Source organism: Neolamprologus multifasciatus, chromosome 1 (genome assembly GCF_963576455.1).
Source record: "Neolamprologus multifasciatus chromosome 1, fNeoMul1.2, whole genome shotgun sequence".
NCBI lineage: Eukaryota > Metazoa > Chordata > Actinopteri > Cichliformes > Cichlidae > Neolamprologus > Neolamprologus multifasciatus.
In genome coordinates, this window is record NC_140439.1 from 17526558 (window position 1) to 17546057 (window position 19500).

The window sequence follows — 19500 nt, forward strand, 5'->3', positions numbered from 1 at the left end:
AACCCATTTTATATATGGATTCTTATCAAAAAAACTAATATTTGAACAGTCACAGATGGTCAAACCTGGACTGAGAAAGTGGAAAAAATTAAAGTGGAATGCCCCTGTATACTGCTTCCTGTTTCCTGAATTCATTTCCTATGCACACACTGTGTATCCAGAGTTTATTGCTCCAGATGCCGTATGTGTCGTCAGCAGGTCACATGATGGAAGAGGATGTATGTCAGCAATGTCCCCATTTTATTCCGTGACTACAATGTTTGCTAACAGTATTAAAACCACCTCTGCAATAGGTTATTTATATTTTAGAACAGAACATTTTGCAGCGTCATTCGACCATTTTCCACACGTGGAAGCGCACGGAAAGGTTATCCCCCCGTATGGACTTGATCGACACTTAGCAACTGAGTGTACCTTTGACGATTACTGTGTTTGTTGACTGTTTTGTCAATAGACCTTTGTATCACTTCTTAGACAATAATTCAAGCCTGTGGCCTGCCCCACATTTGGTCCTTGAGAAATGATTGGCAACAACTAATAAGCTGACATTATTTCGACCTTTCTTATCAATGTGTTCCTCACAACTGCGGGCCTTGGAAGTGAAAGCAAATTAAACCATTTTAACGGTAAACACATTTCTTCCCAAATGATGCAGTCCCCAATACTCTATCAGTTATACGCGCTTAAGAGTAAGCCCTGAGCTAAAGAGTGCAATTTAAATAATGTCACAACAGAGGAATTAGTCCGTTCCCTTAAGTTACACTAAAAATATGATCACTGGTGTTGGAGCCATTATGCACAATTCCCACCCTGTAAACATTAACTTTACAAAGTCAAAACTGAGGCGTGCATTGTTATTAAAAATGTGGATCTTAAACACATAACAGTAGCTACAACTGCTGGTGTTGTTCTGCTTTGTTTTTAACAAATTGATTGTTAGAGACTGTTTAGGGAGAAAAAAGCGCAATCCCTGACCAGTTAGTGAGTTGTTTCAGGGGGGTTACTTGCTGTTATATTAACTATTATTGTGTAGTACTTCATTCACTCTGAAACTCAACCTTGAAATGAATGATGATGTGAATTCGACTAAATATTAACATATGTCCACCTTTTTATCCAAATATGGTCACCCCCCCAATTATATAAAATAATTGTATATTATTTTATATCAAGTATGTTTATACAGATGATATTTTCTGAAGCACGTTTTTGTCACATTGATGTATATCCATGTTGCAGTGGTGCATTTAAACACAGCAGCAAGAACAAAAACTTTTACAGGCTCCATCGCAGAATGAGGTTAAATCAAGGTGTCTGCATCCCATTAGCAGTAGTTACACTCATGGCATTTCCTGTAGCAGTGTGGTAGGGGTGAGGGAGGAGGCTAAAAGGGAAAGAAGCCAGCACATAAAGGAAGCGAGAACACTAAATGCAAAGGTGAATGACTGATTTATACATTCCCCTAAATATCAAATGCAATATTTAGCAAATGTGAGTCAGACTTCAGACACCACACAGAGTGAGGAAACGGTGATAAATAGACCTTTCCTGTGGCTGAAGTTGTCCCCAGCAATAAATGGCAGCAGAGTTCCTTCAATCACATATTTTTGGCTTGTAGGGGATTAATACATGCATGAGTTGCTATTTCTGGTGGAGGCTGCACTGAATTAGGGTCGCCTGGTTGCTGCTGCCTGTTTTTTATAGTGCGCCTTTTCTGGTTGGTGGAGCAGGGGAGTTTACGTCTGTTGACGTTTTTTCCTGCCCTGCTGTGGATCTGCATTTTCATGAATGAAGCTCAAGAGGGATTGGGAGGGTTAGATGCTAGACAGACACAGAAAAACATTTGAGGGTAGGAGGGAAAGAAAGGTAGAATGGAGGGAGGGGGCACACTGAAAGATGTTTGAAGAAGAAAGGATCTAACGGGTTGGGTAAAAAAAAAAAAGAAAAGAAAAAAAAAAGATGGGAGATGGGAGAATTTAGAAACAAGATCGAACAGAAAGATATAAAAAGAACAGCCTGTGGGAGGCAGTGGGAGATAGCTGAATGAAATATCACATTACTATTAATAAATGCATCTGTGGTCTTATAATTATTAACAGTAAAAGGCTGAAAGTCTCTTTTACTGTGATCACGTTTGTGTAAATTGCTGCTATAAAGCACTCCACAAAGAGTTAACGCTCCTTTGAAACCACAACCCTCTCTAAAACCGATGAAATTTGATTGGCTTTGCAAGCTGCAGGGTGGAGCTATTTTTCTTAACATGCTGCAGTGACTTCCATTAAGAGCCGAGGAAGCAGTGAGGGACTGACAAACAGCACCATGAGAAGATCAGAGCACTATGTCTGAATGCTAAAAATAAGCCACCTTAACTTAAAAACCTGTGCCATTTCATCTCTGTATCATTATGTTTGTAAACTGGAAAAATGTTTTTTGCACAGCTGATTAACACCGCAGCGCTTGTGTGTATATAACACGTGTGTGTGTCTGTGTGCATATATGACATGCATGTACGACTATTGCCTCTGGACCGAATCCAAGATGGGCAGAGTTGTTTTTGAAGGATGCAAGTGTGCGTCAGTGAGTGCAAGTTAACTGAGATGAAATTGCAAACTGTACATGATACAAATGAAAGAAAAATAGTGATGCAGTTACTAAGCGCCCAAATTACACCACTCATATGATGTGTCATATGAGTGGTGCTAATCAAGCTGTTGGTAGTCTCAAAAAGGCTTGCATGCACACCTCTACTTGTCGGTCAGAACATTAAATCCACTGGCAGGTGATGTGGAGCCCAATGATCATCTCTTCGCAAAGCAATGTCTTGCTGAGAAACCTGGGTTTTGAGGTTGATGCTGCTTTTAGTGGATGGATGTAAGCCATAACATTACTTGGCTACTACTAAAATTCTTCAGAAAGACACAAACACAGCAGTGACGTCCACTTTACTAACTCGCAGTACTCGAGGTTAAGTCTAAAAACTTCCTGTATCTGTTACTATGATTGTGTTCTTGTTCACATTTTCTGCCTCAGAGGGCACTACTTGGTGGACCAAACCAAACACTGCCGCAGGCCCAGCTCAATCCCCTCCCTTTGCAGCGACGCTCCCAGATGACCGCTGCGTACTGGAAAATAATACAGCCTGCCACATCAGGAAAAGCCGAAGACATGCAACACAGTGTCCAAGTATTCCCTGGGACTCCTGAAACCCTGATCCCATCGGCCGTTTGTGTAATGCACCAGAACAAGCCACGCCCCAAAGGATCTGGCGAGTATGCACTGACGGATTAGTGACTTTAGTGATTCAAGATACTTTAATGTACCTAAAATTCCTGTTTTTTGTTCATTGCTATGTGCATCGTTATATGGTCAATTAAGAAAGATAACCGTATCCATTGGAGTTTTTCCATTAGATGTACCCACAGTTTTCTGGTTGTGTCTAACAAAGCATTAAAAGGCAAAGGTTGTCCATTTAAGTCAAACAAATGCAGCATGTGTGCAGACATTAGTCCAGGAAAAGGTGCTGCTATGTGGCACTAATAAGAGCAAATGGAAAAAAGAACAATAAAACCTTGTTTGACTAGCAAAGTATAAAGACTAGTTATGGTCAGACAGACCATGCAGAGAGTGGAGCTTTTTATATCAGAAAAACAAGTCGGTGCGCTATCAGAGCTCGCTTATTACAATATATTGCAGGGAAATTTAATAGAGGTGGTGACAAACTCCCTGATGCCTCCATATTTCATTTCCATTCAAGAAACTCTGGTCATCTGGCAGAAGTATTTTCTTCAGACGTAACATTTCCCACAATAAGTTTCAATGAAATGTAGACCACCTGCAGTAAATATCATTACAGGCAATTTGAACAGCCATATTTCACAAAGATTTTTGTGTGACTTTCCCCTAAAGGCTCTGCATGTACAGAGTTCCCTCTAGAAAACAGCTTGTGAGCATTCACCTCATTTCATTATTCAACTTTTGGCCGGGACAGAGGGTCAGCGGCGCAACTATAAATCACATTATATTACGTGTCTGATTTTTATTGTGTATTTTACGGCTCTGAACAAGTTCTTCACAGCTAAACGGCTAAAAACATGTCTGGTAAATAAAACACAGCAAGGTAGAAATGAAGGCGAACACATCAATTTCCAGTTTACATGGTAATTAATTAAAAAAAACAAACAAACTAAAAGAACAAACACTTTACGAACTGGTTTCTGCTTCCGTTATAAATAAAACTGTCTGTTAATTTATGTTTGAGTAATTGATGGTAAAAAGGTGATGAGGGGGAGCACAAATAGGTGAATGACTAAAGGTGAGTAGGATTAACAAGTACGCAGTGGCTTTAGAGTAATTACCAACCAGAGAGCAGAGCTGACTTACCTTTTGGTGATGGAGAAGGATTGCACAATCTTTTCACGTGCCTCTCTGAGCCTGTGAATAAAACTTTCAAGTGTCATTAAAACACTAAAGGATCAATTTTCTTAGATTTTCTTTCATACAATGTAACATTTTCACAAGTTTTTTGGTAAAATCACATGGATATATATTTTAAAATTGAGTGAGATGATTCACTGAATGCATTCGTGACAATGAAGAATACGAAGGTGAAACATTTGTGAGCGCTTCTTATCCAATTTTCTCTGTGAAGGCAGCGCAGATGTTCAGTCAGTAACAAATCGTGATTCTATCAAGGAAAAAAAAAAAAGGCAATCTGGCTAACGTAAAATGTGCAGGAAAAACAACATTTTAACAACAACAACTTTGTCAAAGCCAATGCATGATGCACGAATGTGACAGAGATGTGAAGTCAGGAAAACAATAGCGGCATAAACCTCCAACTTTTATTCATAATGAATTCCCCAAAGAACAACTTCAAGTGTTTTGGCGTGTGTACAAAAACACCTAATAATCATTTACAACCGAAACTATAACCCAAGAGAGGCTGCAACGCCGCTATTCACGAGTGATCGGATTCCTCCTTTTACTGTCGATGTATTTCATTAAAAGTCACCAAAAACGAAAAGTAATACGATACTGAACATGCAAGCAGCGGTGCAGACAGCCAAGTCAAAATTTACTGCATGACAAACAACAGACAACCATCAAAGTAAGTGAATATTGTTGGCTGGCTTCAGTTCATGCTCCACTGTCTGTCATGGCTTATATGTCACGAGGGCCCGGTGCTGCTAGGTCATGCAGAGATGACAGTTAAAAATGAACTGTGCCGTCTTGTGGGTCCTGCCATACACAATAGACCTGGACTAATGCCATAAACACTCCCCCTTACCAAACTACCTTATAGCACAACTGAATTTTTATATTTAATGCTGTAATAAAAACTTGCTTCTAGGTGTCACACATGTAGACTTGGTGTCAGAAGAACTTGTGATCCGAACACTGGATACGCTCAATTGTAAGACAAACTGGGGAGGTACGGGATAAGCATTAACATATGTGAACCTTACATCCCCTTTTCAAAATGTGTTACACTAAATAATGACAATGTTACGTTAAAAATCAGAATATACTGAATTCTTTAAAGGTTAGTATTCATATAATGATACGCACTGAACTGGAAACCTTTCACACAGATGTTACATGTCCGCACTTACCTTAGTATCTTAAGTCAATAAACTGATACTGGCTATTTGATTGATTAGTGTAAATCCAGCTTGAGACACCCCAACACTCTTCTGGCATAAAAAAGAAAAGAAAAAAAAACTCCTGTATGGATTTACTGAAGGGATGCTGTGGTAATTACAAACAAGATGTGGATGAAAAAACCTAGAAGCGTCCTTTTCATAACACAAAACTTTTCCTCCCATAAATGACTGACACAGGCTCATTTAGCATCAAAACCCTTCTCTTTATTTCTCTCTTGCTCTCTTTGATTGCTTCTGGTAGAAGTGAGATTGTCAAATACACCTGAAGAACTGGGTAAATGTATCTCCCCTTATTTCTCCAACTGGATTTTGTGCTGTTCATAATTTCTGTATTCCCTGGTGAACTAAAAACAAACATATTTAATGGTCATTAGCATTACATGCCCTCCTCTTCACGTATGCAACCTAGTAGCCAAAGAGTGAATAGGGTGGTAAAAGTGTGATGACTTACTGCAGGGGCTATTCTGGTGGTATTGCAGATGTGTGAAAGAGAGGACAGGTGCCAGCTCGCTGCAGAGTCCAATTTTTCCTGCCTCATTTGTCTCCTGTGACTCCACACAAATCCCTCCACCTTTCTGCTGCGGCCCCGCCCCTTCCTGGTCAGCCCAGACCACGCCCCTCTCCCTCAGCACAAGGTGTTCGAGTTCTTGGTTGTCCGTCTCGTCAGCTTCTGTGGTCAGCCCGGCTCCACGCAGCGCAGAATAATGCCGACTATAAGCTGGCAGCAAGATGTTCACCATTCTGAAAAGAAGCAGGAAAACGATCGTTCAAACTTCTCCAGGTGCGCCGCAGTAAGAGTTCACTTAATTCAGAGTGAATTCACTCTGGCCCAACCTACTTTTGCATGCGCTTGTTCTCCTGATCCTGCAGATTGGTGAGCTTGACCATCTGCTTGATGTGTTGTTTGAGATCATTTACCTGCAGCTCCAATCTGTGGCAGTGTAGCTCCTTCTCTAACACCTAAACCAAGGGGAGAATTGAGGTCAGACAGCAGAAGTGACAAGTCAACAGCCATTCTAACATAAGTACTCTGGAGGGCAGAATTAGAAGAAGAAAAAAGAAGAAGAACCAAGAAAAAAAAGATGGCAGGGGGGTTAGGATACTAGGGAAAAGACACAAAGTTCATCCATGTTTCACCATAAAAGCTGTCAACTCGGGGTAAGGAAAGGGAGGGGAAAATGATGGGGAATAAAAAAAAAAGAAAAAAAAAGGGAACTCTGACGTAAAGAAACTACGAAACAACAGCAGAGAGAACATTTGACCAGGTGGATGCGTCATAGTTCTGGGTCAGTTCCTGGAAGAAAGGATAAAGCAGAAAAAAAATAACATGGACATGGTTTTAGGTAACTGGCTGCTGTGTGAGGGATGAGTAAAGGGTATTGATTTATTCTCTTCAGTGATCCACGAGTGAGCTAGAGAAATAAAATGAGCACGGTTCTAATTACTGGGAGAACAGATGGGAAGAAAACAAAGACAGTCACGACACCAGTAGAGACACAGCCCACCTTCCAAAATAAACAAACAAAAAACACCAAGCAGTGAGTTTTGACGGATGTAACCCACATTGTAAAGTTTTTCTCTTCATATAATCATGCTCACTTGTCTTCCAAGTTATGTAATGTAGGTAGTGTTACTTACTATTTGGCTCTACTGATCTACTGATCAAAGACTGACAAGTATTAACAATCTTGATTGCGTAATGTGATCAGAAATACTTAAAAAATAGAAAAAATTAAAGGAGGATAGAAGTTGATTTATGTTTGCCAGTGAATCGCTCTGTTCATACCGCCAGTTAAAAACCAACACCCCCCCCCCCCCCCCCCCAAAAAAAAAAAACAAAACAAAAAAAACAAACTGAACGGGCCAACGAGTTCAACTTACCTCTGAGGTTTGATTGTTCGACTTCAACAACCTAATCTCGTTCTCGACGCGGTGAAGCCAGCCGTCGTTTTCCAGGAAACGCGTTTCTGCCTCCTTCAAACGCTTGCAAATGTGTTGCTGCTGAGTCCGTAAGCTGGCAATCTTCCGCTCGTGCTTACAAGTGGCCTGTTGAAAAAAAAAATCAAACGGTAACATGCATTGTGTTGTGCTCGTATTAGAATTACACACCATTAACTGTGTTCGTGGTCTGAATAATTACAGCTGCGAACAAGCTGTTTTTTTGGGGTTTTCTGGTTTTGAGCCAATGTCGGAAACAAGTTGGGTCAACAATTTGAATAAAATAAAAGACTAAAAACATACGCACATAGTCAAGTACACAGGTGTGGTACTAAACACTTCTTAAGAATTCTCTTTTCTATTTTAAATGCTATCACAGCTGAGACTAACACTGGGACACACACACATGACAGAAAAGAGCCGGGGACTGATGAGCAGTGACCCTTTCCCGTAGTGGCGTAAATGAGAGACTGAGACAACTACAGGGAGCGGAGAAGTAAAACGATGAGTCAGCAGCTGTTTTTCTGCAGGGATGATGAAAACTGTGGATAGCAGAGTAAGCATCAGCTACCTTCTCAGTCTTTTCCTTGGCAAAGAGGTATTGGACCTGCAGGTTGTCCTCCTCGCTGTAGCGCTGGCGCAGCTCATTCTCCTTCAGCTGTCTCTCCAAATCCAGCTGTTCTTGCCTGATTTGGGCTCGGCTTGAGAAGATTCGCAGCAGCGTTTCTGACACTCTGGAGACAGAGACTTTTTCATTAGAAGCTTCGCCTTAAAATGCCAAACTTTTTTTTTTAAAAAAGCAATATGAATTGACCCACTCGGTGTGTAATTACATAAAGTCAGAGCAGGTCAGTCTCCCTCATTCAATCATCCGACAAACCTATATAAACAAATGTATACTTTTAATGGCAAATGTGGATTTGCCCTTTAAAAGAAAAAAAAAAAAATCAATAACAGGAGTGATAACAGCTTGCAATGCAAGTGTGAAGCTAAAAGGTTTCAGTTTTGCTGGTAATGTCAAAGAGACGCTCGTGATTTTTGAGGCTGTGGCGCTGCAGCTTCGGGAAAATATTACACTGCAAGTTGCTTTGGTTCCCTCCGATTCACATAGACAAATGGGGGCAAAATATTAGAAACATTTCTTAGTATAATCCAGTGCAATAAAACAACACCACCACAGGGTTTGGAGCCAAATGTGATTAATAGCTGCTGTGTGTGTAACATGTAAAGGGGCAAATCTATCAATCTATCAATACATTGCAGTGCCAAAAGATCTTAAAAGTTTCTAATAGCTCCTTAAAAGGCCACGAGATATGTAATATTTTCACAACACATCTAATCTGCGTCATTATTGTCCGATACATTAGCAAATGCAGTAATAGAGCTAATAAAGTATGAAAGTATATGATCTGATGACCGCCATCTCTTATAATGTTAAAATGAATCATTAACTTTCACAACATGCCACTTCTGTTTGCACTGCGACCGTAAGATATTCTTAGCTTCTTCCTGGACTAGAGCTGAGGTGATCTCCATGTTGGATTCAAAGGGATGTCTAGTTCAGGAGGAGAGATAGCAGAGGTATGCAGGTAAATAAGGCTAGAGAGCTGTCGCTGAAATGTGACTGCACTCTTCAATGCAACTCCAGTGACGTAGGAGACGTCGTGGCCTTGCTAGACTGCTGAATTTTTAATAGTGTGAGAAGCGTGCAGCCTCTATTCAGAGCCTCTCACTGTGCGAGTTGTGAATTCTGATGTCAGTGAATGAAATGTGTGGGAGTGAGACTCATTCAGCTTTTCCTTGCCCCCCTCCCTACCCCTAACTCAAGTACCCCAACAGATGCCGCTTAATGCCTGAAAGATTACTAGATGCAATGATGGTGATGATGTGATTTTTTTTTCCAAATTAAAATAAATAAATGTGCATATATAATTTCATTTAAGAAAAAGGCTTTGGAGGCACGGCTGTCATTCGAGACTCAAGATTAAAGAAGAAATCTATCTAATGTGGATTATAGCAATTTTAATCAGCGCTAGCATAACTTGGTCCCAGGAGACACCAACTAACTGCATATTTGTGTCATTTTATCCGTGTTTCAGAATACAAAACTGTCCAGTGCCAAAAGTTTCAAATCCCAACAGATAAAATGTCTGCATAGAAATAATCATAATTCACATAATAACAAATATTTAGTTAGTTACTTTAAATGTAGAGCCAAGTGAGCCCTTTACTTATTCTGCTCTCTTTTGAAAGTTCAGTTAATTGCTGTCACACTGTCAATCACTATTATTATTATTATTATTATTATTAAAATGCATATCCTTTGCACTGAGTGTAGCTCAGGGATGAGTAAAGGTAAATAATCATGAGGAAATGTTGCAGATGTTAAATTTGCTTGTATCTGCTAGTACAATATTGCAGATTTAATCCAAAGGGGGGAAAAGCCCATAAAAATAAATAAAGAACTCTCTCTAAATGCTGTGAGAAAGTGTATTTGTGTCTTTTTCTGATGCATTTCCTACACTATACATTACACATTACACATTTAATCCCAACAATTAAACCAGTGGTATATCAGTAAAGAGGAGGGAAAAAGGCTATTTGGGTGGAATGTTTTTTTTAATGGGACTTGTTATACCCACTAGTGCAGCATGAGGTCATCACTGAAGACGCGCTGTTTTCCAGGAAGTAACAGTTTTCCAGGAGGCCTAAGCGCAGATTTCAAGGGACAGCATTTCATGGGAGTAACAAAAACAAGCTGCTTAAAAGTAAAAATGATCAGGGAAACAAGGTGGGCTGGACTCATTTCATTAGAAATTTAGCAGGACTGCTATCATTGGCTCATACACTTTGTTTTCAGTACATTGTGGACAGGTCAGCTTTCAAAAACTCTGTTAAAGGCCTATGTGTGATATATACGCATGGAGGCACATACAAATAAATAAACAGCAGCTAGTGTTTGCCACTGCACACCAACATTATGTCGGCATACAAAGCGTGTAGGATTGCCTTGGGCCAAACAAAGTCACTTTGCTCCTATTTTAGCAACAGTTTTCATGTGCGATACATGAAAAGTGCCACTCCTGGTTTAAGAGTGCATTTAAGCTTTGGGATAATATTTAGGAAAAACTTGAGGACAACCTCTTCATAGACTTTTTGACGTCACAAATCCATCCTGTATTATTTCACAAATTGTCACTGGTGATCGTTGAAAGACAATTAAAATGTGGATTTTACTAGCTTCATTCACAGTAGTTCGGGTGTGTTCCTCTACACTCTGCTAGGAAAATATATACCGCACAGATTTATTTAGGAACTACTTGCTTCTCTCCAAAAGAAGGAAATCAAATATCTTTACTTATTGTTTATCACTGAGGTGAATTTTGCTTGGGAGACTGGCAGGTAGACTGGTATGTTAGTTAAAGTAACATGAGTCTTGCAATTGGCTGTCAGGAGCTCCACGTGCTGACACTATGAATGATATTACAGATGCAAAGTGCCAGAAGGAGTTTTCGTCACATGGTTCTTCCTTTAAGAATGGGATGAGGGGTGGAGACATTCAGAATGCATCTGCAGTTAAATACCAGCCACTTTTCCTTAAAAAAGGGGCCTGTGGAGGTTGTTAGGGCCTCCGATTAAATCCAAAGGCAAACCCGAACAAAGCTTTAGGAATTCTAGACAATCTTGTTTGGACTGGGAATGCCTTGAGAAACCCTCCGGAAGTACTGGAGAAAGGTGACAGTGATAGGGATGTCTCACCACTAAACACCACTTTTCTTAATCGGCTCCAGATTAATTATCAGAAAATACACAGAGCAAAACAGGGCGCAAGACAACAGCTACATAAAAACTGCTCGACTGTTCATGCAGAACTGTGATTCTGAGGTCTGGTGTTCAAAGGTACCTTTTGTAATGTAGTGGAGCTAATGGTGGATGGCCAAAGTCAGTGCATGTGCAAGCAATCCATGCGTTAATAAAAAGCTCAGGCTTCAGACTAATACTTGTTTCACATTTTTTCTACTCCTAGATATTTCTGACATCAAAAAGAGCTTCCTTCATACGGTCATCCCACCTACCTGACTATGAGCACCTGAATCCCTATCTATTGTTAAAATCTTCTGTTTGACATGAGTAGCCAATCAGAAGACAGTGAGCTTAAAGGGAGGCCTGTAGGTGATACAAAACTACTCTAGTAGAGTCCAAGGGAAAAAAAAAACCCACATGGAGGTGGAAATGACCATCCTCGTTACATGTCATTTAAAAGCCTATTTAGTAGGGATGTGGTCACCTTAACTCATACCTCATCTTTGAACAATGCTGTGTGCTATTTAAAGTTGTTTTTTGGTGGTTTGCTTTGTTTTTAAAGCTCTAGATTAGCTAAACCCACCTGAGTACACTACACCTGCCCACCCTAATAGCCTAACAAACAAAATATGTTATTATTATTTATTAAATAATAAAATAACAACCAGCATGCACCATCATTTCTAGAAGACTTCTTAAACTAGAACTGCACCCTATGGGAGAATAACAGTGATGAGTCTCATGTCCTGAGCAATAAATTTCACAAGTCTATAATAATAATACCATGGTTTCATTTTGAACACAGAGGAGACTTCATAGCTACTCAAAGAGGCCAAAGGCATCAGGGTTATGGCTGAACATGCCTGCTATTATATTTGGCCATTAGATCAAAGATACTGAAATATGCCCACACTCAAAGCCAGACTCGTTAAACACAAAAACTGGAACATCCTCGTGCTGTTTTTAAATAACACGCCACGTTGGTTCTTGAATTGTGGGGTGCATACCAATTCAATATATTCTCAAGCTGCTGAGCAGATTTAATAAAAGGCTCATTGGTAAAAGCTAATTTCATAATATTTAATCTACCACAAATGCCAATGAACAAAGAGAAAGGGCCACATTAAAAATGCTGTAAATTGGGATATCATTCTTGATTATACAACCTGACCCACTACACCCAATTCAGGGCTCGCAAAATCGCTAGCCCGACGTCCCGGGGCTAGCGATTTTTCCAGTCGGGCTACCAAAACCTATCTCTGCCCTGCCCGTCAGGCTATCGTAGGAAGGAAAATATATGTCAATGCTTTTGCATTCTTTCGGAAATGTAGCTGGGTAATTATGTCATTGGCATCGGTGAGCCACTGTCAATATGTGACATATTGAAATCGCGTTTGAATTTGCGCTTGTTTTTTGCTTTCACTTTGCAATCGCGCGAACTGTGTATAGAGAGCGACAGCACTGATTGGTGAGTGACGATAATTTGCGCACCAATTCCTCTGACATCATCTTATCAATCGTTAGCTTACTATGCAAACATGACAAGTGAAATCTCCCGCAGCAAGCTTAAACATGTGAGAGGTTGATCGCGCAGAGAATTGCTGAGCGTTATGCGAGTGTCTGTGTAAAAGCAGCAGGATATATATTTTAGTTCTGCTGAGCCAAATAAGACAGGTCAGGGTGAAGAAGTGACCACAAAACGGAAAAGTTATGACAAATCAGACTATAAGGCAAAAAGAAAGTGCAGCTTTATGGTTTCATGGACAAAAGAATTTCTGTGGCTGCAATATGACGAGCTAAATAACCAGGGGTGCACATAAGTGGTCCGCAGGTGCACATTCGCTGTCAAAATAAAAAACGTGCACAAGATAAGAAGTTGCAACGCGTGTTTGCGTACATAAGATTTTCTGGAGGAGGACAGACATTTGTTTAGAACTCTTAAAGATGTCGAAGAAGCAAGCTCCTTTAAGCAATTACTTTGGTTTTCCTCCACCTCCAAAGAAATGTCAGAAGGAGTCCGAACCACAAAAGAAGCACGTATTCGCGGAAAAGTGGTTGTAGGAGGTGAGCTGGCTTCAAACAAATGATGAACGCACAGAGATGTGGTGCAGAATGTGCCGTGAAACTCTAGCGGACAAAAACAGTGCCTTTTATATGGACGCAAACGCGCGTTGCAACTTCTTATCTGGTGCGCGTCTTTTATTTTGACAGCGAATGCGCACCTGCGGACCACTTATGTGCACCCGTGTAAATAACATAATGTTCTGCCGGTTGTGTTGTTGGCTTTCCCTTGATTTCTGAGTCGACAAGCGCCTTTGTTACTGGGACCAGTCATTTTAAGAAAGGCCCCCATTAGAACCCATGTGAAATGCAAGAAATGCATTATTGCTCAGTCTGCAATATCTTTCCCAGAACAAACACCAATTGCAAATAACATACTAAAAATAAACCTGAAAATCAGTTTAAAACAGCATACTATGTTGCAAAGAGTGAAGTACCACTGGCAAAATTTAGCAGTCTTTGCAAACTTCAAAAAGCAAATGGCCTAGATCTTGGTTCCACTTGCCTCTTACCCGTGACTTCAGTGGAAATGTCAGATTCAGGATCTGACACAGACTGATTCATGTCCTACACAGTTCTTACAAGTTCATAGAAATTTCTGTTCAATTAGAACCAAGTATTTGAGTTGATGATTGTAATTTTTATACAATGTTGTAATTTGTTTTTCAACAATTTTTTGATTAATGTTTTGTTTCCTTTACAATATTATACTTTAATGTATAATATTGTAAAGGAAACAAAACAGGAAACAAAACATCAATCAAAAAATTGTTCTCTTTTTTTATTCGGGCTACTTAAGTTTATTTTGGGCTACCAAAAACTGAAGAGTCCCTGCCCGAAGGGCTACCAGGGATTTTGAAATTTTGCGAGCCCTGCAATTACACCTTACGTTCCCTGTTCCACTTCTTTATAGAATCTAATGGATCTACAGCCACCAGAACCATTTATAAAACCACATAATGCGTCATTATTGTCCAATACATTAGCAAATGCAGGCCACAAGCTCTCTGCCTGAATCATTGTCTTCATTCCAGTTACACGCTTTACAATAAAAGTGGTTATGACACATAAAGTAACAAGTTACACTCTGAGTCACGCTCATGGACTTGCTTACCTTTTGAACTCTTCTTGCTTCTGGGAAGAGATTGTGCTAAAAGCCCCAGCCCCCGTGCTCTTCGTCTCATATTCTTTTAGTTTCTGCTTCAACTGCATGATCTTTAGGGATTAAATAGAACATTGATATCAGTCAGGACTTATCATGTCCATGTCCGATTGTCCAAATACAAAGTAATTAGTTGTCCTGTTTGTTATTTTGTCTTACCTCTTGCCGCTGCTTCTCACAGACCACAGCATACTGGCCAATGTGACTGTCCAAGCTGACAACATTACTCTTCAGCTGTCGGGTAAAGGTAGAGAGAAAAACGGATGGCTAATATAATGTCATTTTGTATAGTTATGGTCCAAGAATCACAGCTAGGATTACAACTGGTGACCATAACACAATATGACTTGAACACTAACCGAGGATTTGATCTCCTTAGCCCTGTTGGCATACTTTAGGGTATTATGGGTGTCATCATATGATTTGGAAGAGGGGCTAACATTGGCAATCATAACCGTCCTGCAGTTGCCTCCCAAGGAGTCTTTAAGTATCCGCGTCAGCTTGCTGTCTCTGTACGGTATATGAGCCTTTTTACTCTGAAACACATGAGAAAAATCAGGGTTAGCACAAAAAGGGTTAGGTTTCTTTATAATGTAGATAGACAAGTATCCAGAAAACACAGGAAACTCTCCAGGCTTATGCTTACTTAAAAAAAACTATAATTAAAAAAATAAAAGGAACAAACTCAGAATTGAGATTTTTACTAGTTTTACAAAACAACACACAAATCAACACAAAAAATAAACCTGATTGAACCTTATTTATACTTTATGCAGAGTAATAACCCTTCATGGGAACTGCCCTAGGATGCATCTCCATCTGGACACCCGCCACAAGAAAATCTTATTGACATTTCACTGTCTGGTGGGGACCAATAAACCTAAAAGGGAACAAAATTCAGCACGGAGTGTTCATTTTAGATTTGAAATCTTTCTCAGCTGGTCTGTGAACATAGCTCAAGTCTTAATAATGGCAGCAGATAAACTACAGCTGCTTAGGTGAGTCAGAGTCTCGTGAGCATTGGGACTGCAGAAAGTCACATTAAAGACGAGTTAGCAAGAGGAGTGTAAAATGATCTCTTTTAGGGACCACAGCTGTGCCTCCACTTCTCTTTGGGAAGAAAAAAAAGACAACATCTGGATTCAACCATTGTTCATGTCAGGTCTTGGGAGTTTCAGGATAACGGGGCCTTTTTTTTGGGGGGGGGGGGGAGAGAAACAAAATCACCGTTTTAATAAGATCAGGAGTTCAAAGTTGTTCCAAAGTCAGTATCTAGAAGGGAATATGTCAGCCAAACTCCAACCGTTTGTTTTAATTTCGTTACTGTGGTGTGTCAGAATGAGAATGAGAATCTGTTGCAAAGTCTGTGCAAAATGATCACCACAACTTATAGGTGAATATAAGAATCTGAATCTGAAGTAGCTACAAAATAACACCAAATTCACATTCGCAGGATTGGAAACAAGCCAACACCCTTTACATATCAAAACAACAGGAAAGTTAGCCGAGGCTCTTCTTGTTAAAAATACAATATCCTTCAGAAAAAGTCATGGTCCAGTCACTCTATTGATCTATCTCTTTTCTTTAACACATACAAACACAGTTGAAGAAAAAGTTTGCTTACATGGGATACGTGGAGACGATCCATATCCTATATGTGGAGGTCTGTTAAAAAGGTTGTGTCAAAGCAAAGTGTAATGTGTGCATAATAATGACATGAGCTGGGAGAGAAAGCTGGGGGCAGCTGTTACTTTTTGCACTTCTGATAGAGAGCTACCCATCCACTACACTTGGGTGTGCTACAAAAGGTAAAGTGGTATTATAGTCATTGTTCAACAAAAGTACAGCCACATAATTAAATAAAAATCATCTGGTTCTTGCTAGGTCTTAAAACTAGCTAATAACAACCTCAAATGAACAAGAACTAGGGCTGGGCGATATATCGAGTTTTTAAAAAATATCGATATATTTTTATACGAGATATAAGATGTGACAATATCTTTTATATCGCTATAGTCTATGTTACGTTATAATTATAGTTGTGGAGCCACAAGTTTGCCTGTCTTTGGTCCGCTTTTGTCTTTACGCAACGTTACTCGGCCTCGCCTCTCCTTCACTGAACACAACTCCCCTCCTCGTCAACGTGTTAACGAGCTAACCAAGCTAACGAGCTAACCACGCAAACGCCATGCGCGGCCTGAAATCCTTTAATTTTCTCAAAAATCGACAGTGCGCCTTATGTATGAATTCTGGTTGTGCTTGATGACCGCAAACCGATTTTATGTGGTACACGGCGCTCAGCAATCTGCCAAAAAATGTTTTAGTTCGACTTTGGTAAGCTACGGAGCTGCACCAGCTTGATGGATTGTCGGAGCATTACGGCTACCGAGGAGCCTAGCGGAGTGATACGTACTGTGCTTCAACGTAATATTACCGTACTGTGTGTGTATAAGGACCATAAATGGCACCTGTTAAGAGACACGGTTATGAAGAGGATTTCAAACTCCAGGCTGTCAGTCGCGAACTTGGAAAGAGAGCAGCTGTGAAATCTGTCTTTGTTATTATGCTCAGCATCTCTTAGTTTACATTTTGACTGCACAATTGTGAGCTCTTTGTTATGCACAAAAACGACATAGTTTTCTTTTATTTATGGAGCATTATTATTTAATAAATGCTCATAATTTATTTTTGAGTAGTTTTTTTCATGTACATCTATGCTGTATGTTAATGTGCCTGTGTGACATCTGGGACACAGCTTTGACTAAGAACTCTCTTTTTGTTCTTACCTTATGGCTTTAAAAAAATATCGAGATATATATCTTATATCGCCATCCAGCTAAAAAATATCGAGATATGCATTTTGGGTCATATCGCCCAGCCCTAACAAGAACACATGACATATTATTCACTTCGCCATTATTTACTTAAAACGAAACAAAAATGCAGCAGCAGTGTGCGAAAAACAGTCCACCCTTACAGCTTCCGTATGAATTAAAACAGTAAGTAGCAGCTGGGTGCTGCCAGTCAATGCATTTGATTAAATTATCATCAGCAAATGTGAGCACCTCTCTAAAAGCAAACGTTTTAAGTCTTCTTAGCAGGTGAGGTGTTTCTTAACACAATGCCAAGGAGGAAAACATCACTAATGACATTAAAGAAGCAACTGTTGCTGCCAATCAAACTGGGAATTTCCAAACATTCCACTGAAAACACTCAAGATATTTCCCAATCACACATTTGACATGCTAACTCTGGTCAGAGACCTGACATGCATGTTAAATGTTAAAATTCATGACAGTACAATTTGAAAAAGACAATAAAATAATGTTTATTTGAAAAAGTTCCCAAGAGAAAGAATCTTCTCTCTAAAAAGAATGTGGCAGCACAATTAGGCTTGCAAAGTACCATCTGATCACAGCGCAAGACATCTGCAACAATGTGCTTTGAATAGACTATACTAAAGTTGAAATGTTTGGCCATAATACACAGAGTCATGGCATATCAGCACAAATATTTCATACCAACTGTCCACCATTGTTTTGCAGCCACAAGACCTGGGCGCTCTGTAGTCATTGAGTCAAACATGAACACTTCTATAAACTAAAGTATTCCTGAATCGAATGTGAGGCCACCTGTCCAATAGCTACAGCTTGGCCCAAACTGACCTTATGAGAGTTGAGCACAAATTAATGTCTGCAAACCTCAATAAACTGAAGCGACATCGTAAAAGCCAAGTGGACCAAAATTCCTCCAAAATAGCGCGAGACCGATAAATTTATATAGAAAACAAGTACTTCAAGCAATTGCTGCTACAGGTGTCTCTATGAGTCGCAGAAGCTAAACTACACTATACTGCCAAAAGTATTCCCTCGTCTGCCTTTACATGCATATGAACTTGAGTAACATCCTATTCTTAATCCATAAGGTTTAATATGATATGTCGGCCTAATCTTTGCAGCTACAGCTTCAACTCTTCTGGGAAGGTTTTCCACAAGGTTTAGATAGTGATGTTGCATGCCTCCGCTCTTATTAATCCCAAAGGTGTTCTAGCAGGTTGAGGTCAGGACTCCGTGCAGGCCAGTCAAGTTCTTCGACACCAAAGTCAGTCATCCATGTCTTTATTGACCTTGCTTTGTACACTGGTGCACATGTTGAAACAGACAGGGACAATCCCCAAAAAGTTCCCACAAAGTTGCGAGCAAGAAATTATCCAAAATGTCTTGATGTGCTGAAGCATTACGAGTTCCTTTCATTACAACGAAATAGCCCAGTTCCTGTCCCACAGCATAATCCCTTGTCCACTTTACCAACTTTACATTTGGTAATTTACTTATCTATCAGTCTAGAGATCACATAGAGTCCAGTGGCGGCGTGCTTTACATCAGCGGTCCCCAACCCCCCCGGAACGGAATTGTTTGGTACCGGGCCATGAGAGTTGAGGCTCGGGTGTAAAATTGATGGTTTTCAGGGTTTTTAGCGTTATTTCTTTTTAATCGTTAACTTGATTTCCCTGGGTCTTTTTGCGTGTGTTATGAATAAATCTTCTTTGTTTTGGTACCAGTACTGGTTTTATTTTGTTGTATTTATCTGCAACACCTTAATGGCCAGTTGTGTATCTGACGGACAAAAGCCGAACCAGTTCCACACCACTGAAGTTGCAGCATTTTTACAAACCAATTCTGGTTCATCTGCTCCCTTCATCAATCTGCTTTCGCCCTTCTCATTCTCCGTCGCCGCCATGCTTTCCCCCCCTTATGCATATGAAGACAAAGGCACTGCGCATGCGCGTTTTACCCATATTCTATTGTGATATTTCATTTTATTATCATTGCCTAACATTATACTGGTATTACCATGAACGGTATGATATGG

General features: G+C 40.0%; 1 protein-coding gene across 4 annotated transcripts in view; it reads right to left on the minus strand.

Annotated features, from left to right (window-relative positions):
* kif18a (kinesin family member 18A) overlaps positions 1-19500 on the minus strand; it is a 37898-nt gene that overhangs the window by 4467 nt on the left and 13931 nt on the right. For 3 of the 4 annotated variants that reach the window (XM_085155131.1, XM_085155113.1, XM_085155103.1), the window contains exons 7-14: positions 14988-15164; positions 14788-14862; positions 14581-14681; positions 8173-8335; positions 7545-7709; positions 6502-6623; positions 6115-6404; positions 4381-4431 (exon numbers count right to left, since the gene is read on the minus strand). In XM_085155131.1, coding sequence (XP_085011257.1) covers positions 4381-4431; positions 6115-6404; positions 6502-6623; positions 7545-7709; positions 8173-8335; positions 14581-14681; positions 14788-14862; positions 14988-15164 — 1144 coding nt within the window. The remainder of the gene's footprint in view (positions 1-4380; positions 4432-6114; positions 6405-6501; positions 6624-7544; positions 7710-8172; positions 8336-14580; positions 14682-14787; positions 14863-14987; positions 15165-19500) is intronic. The other variant, XM_085155122.1, reaches the window with a different exon arrangement.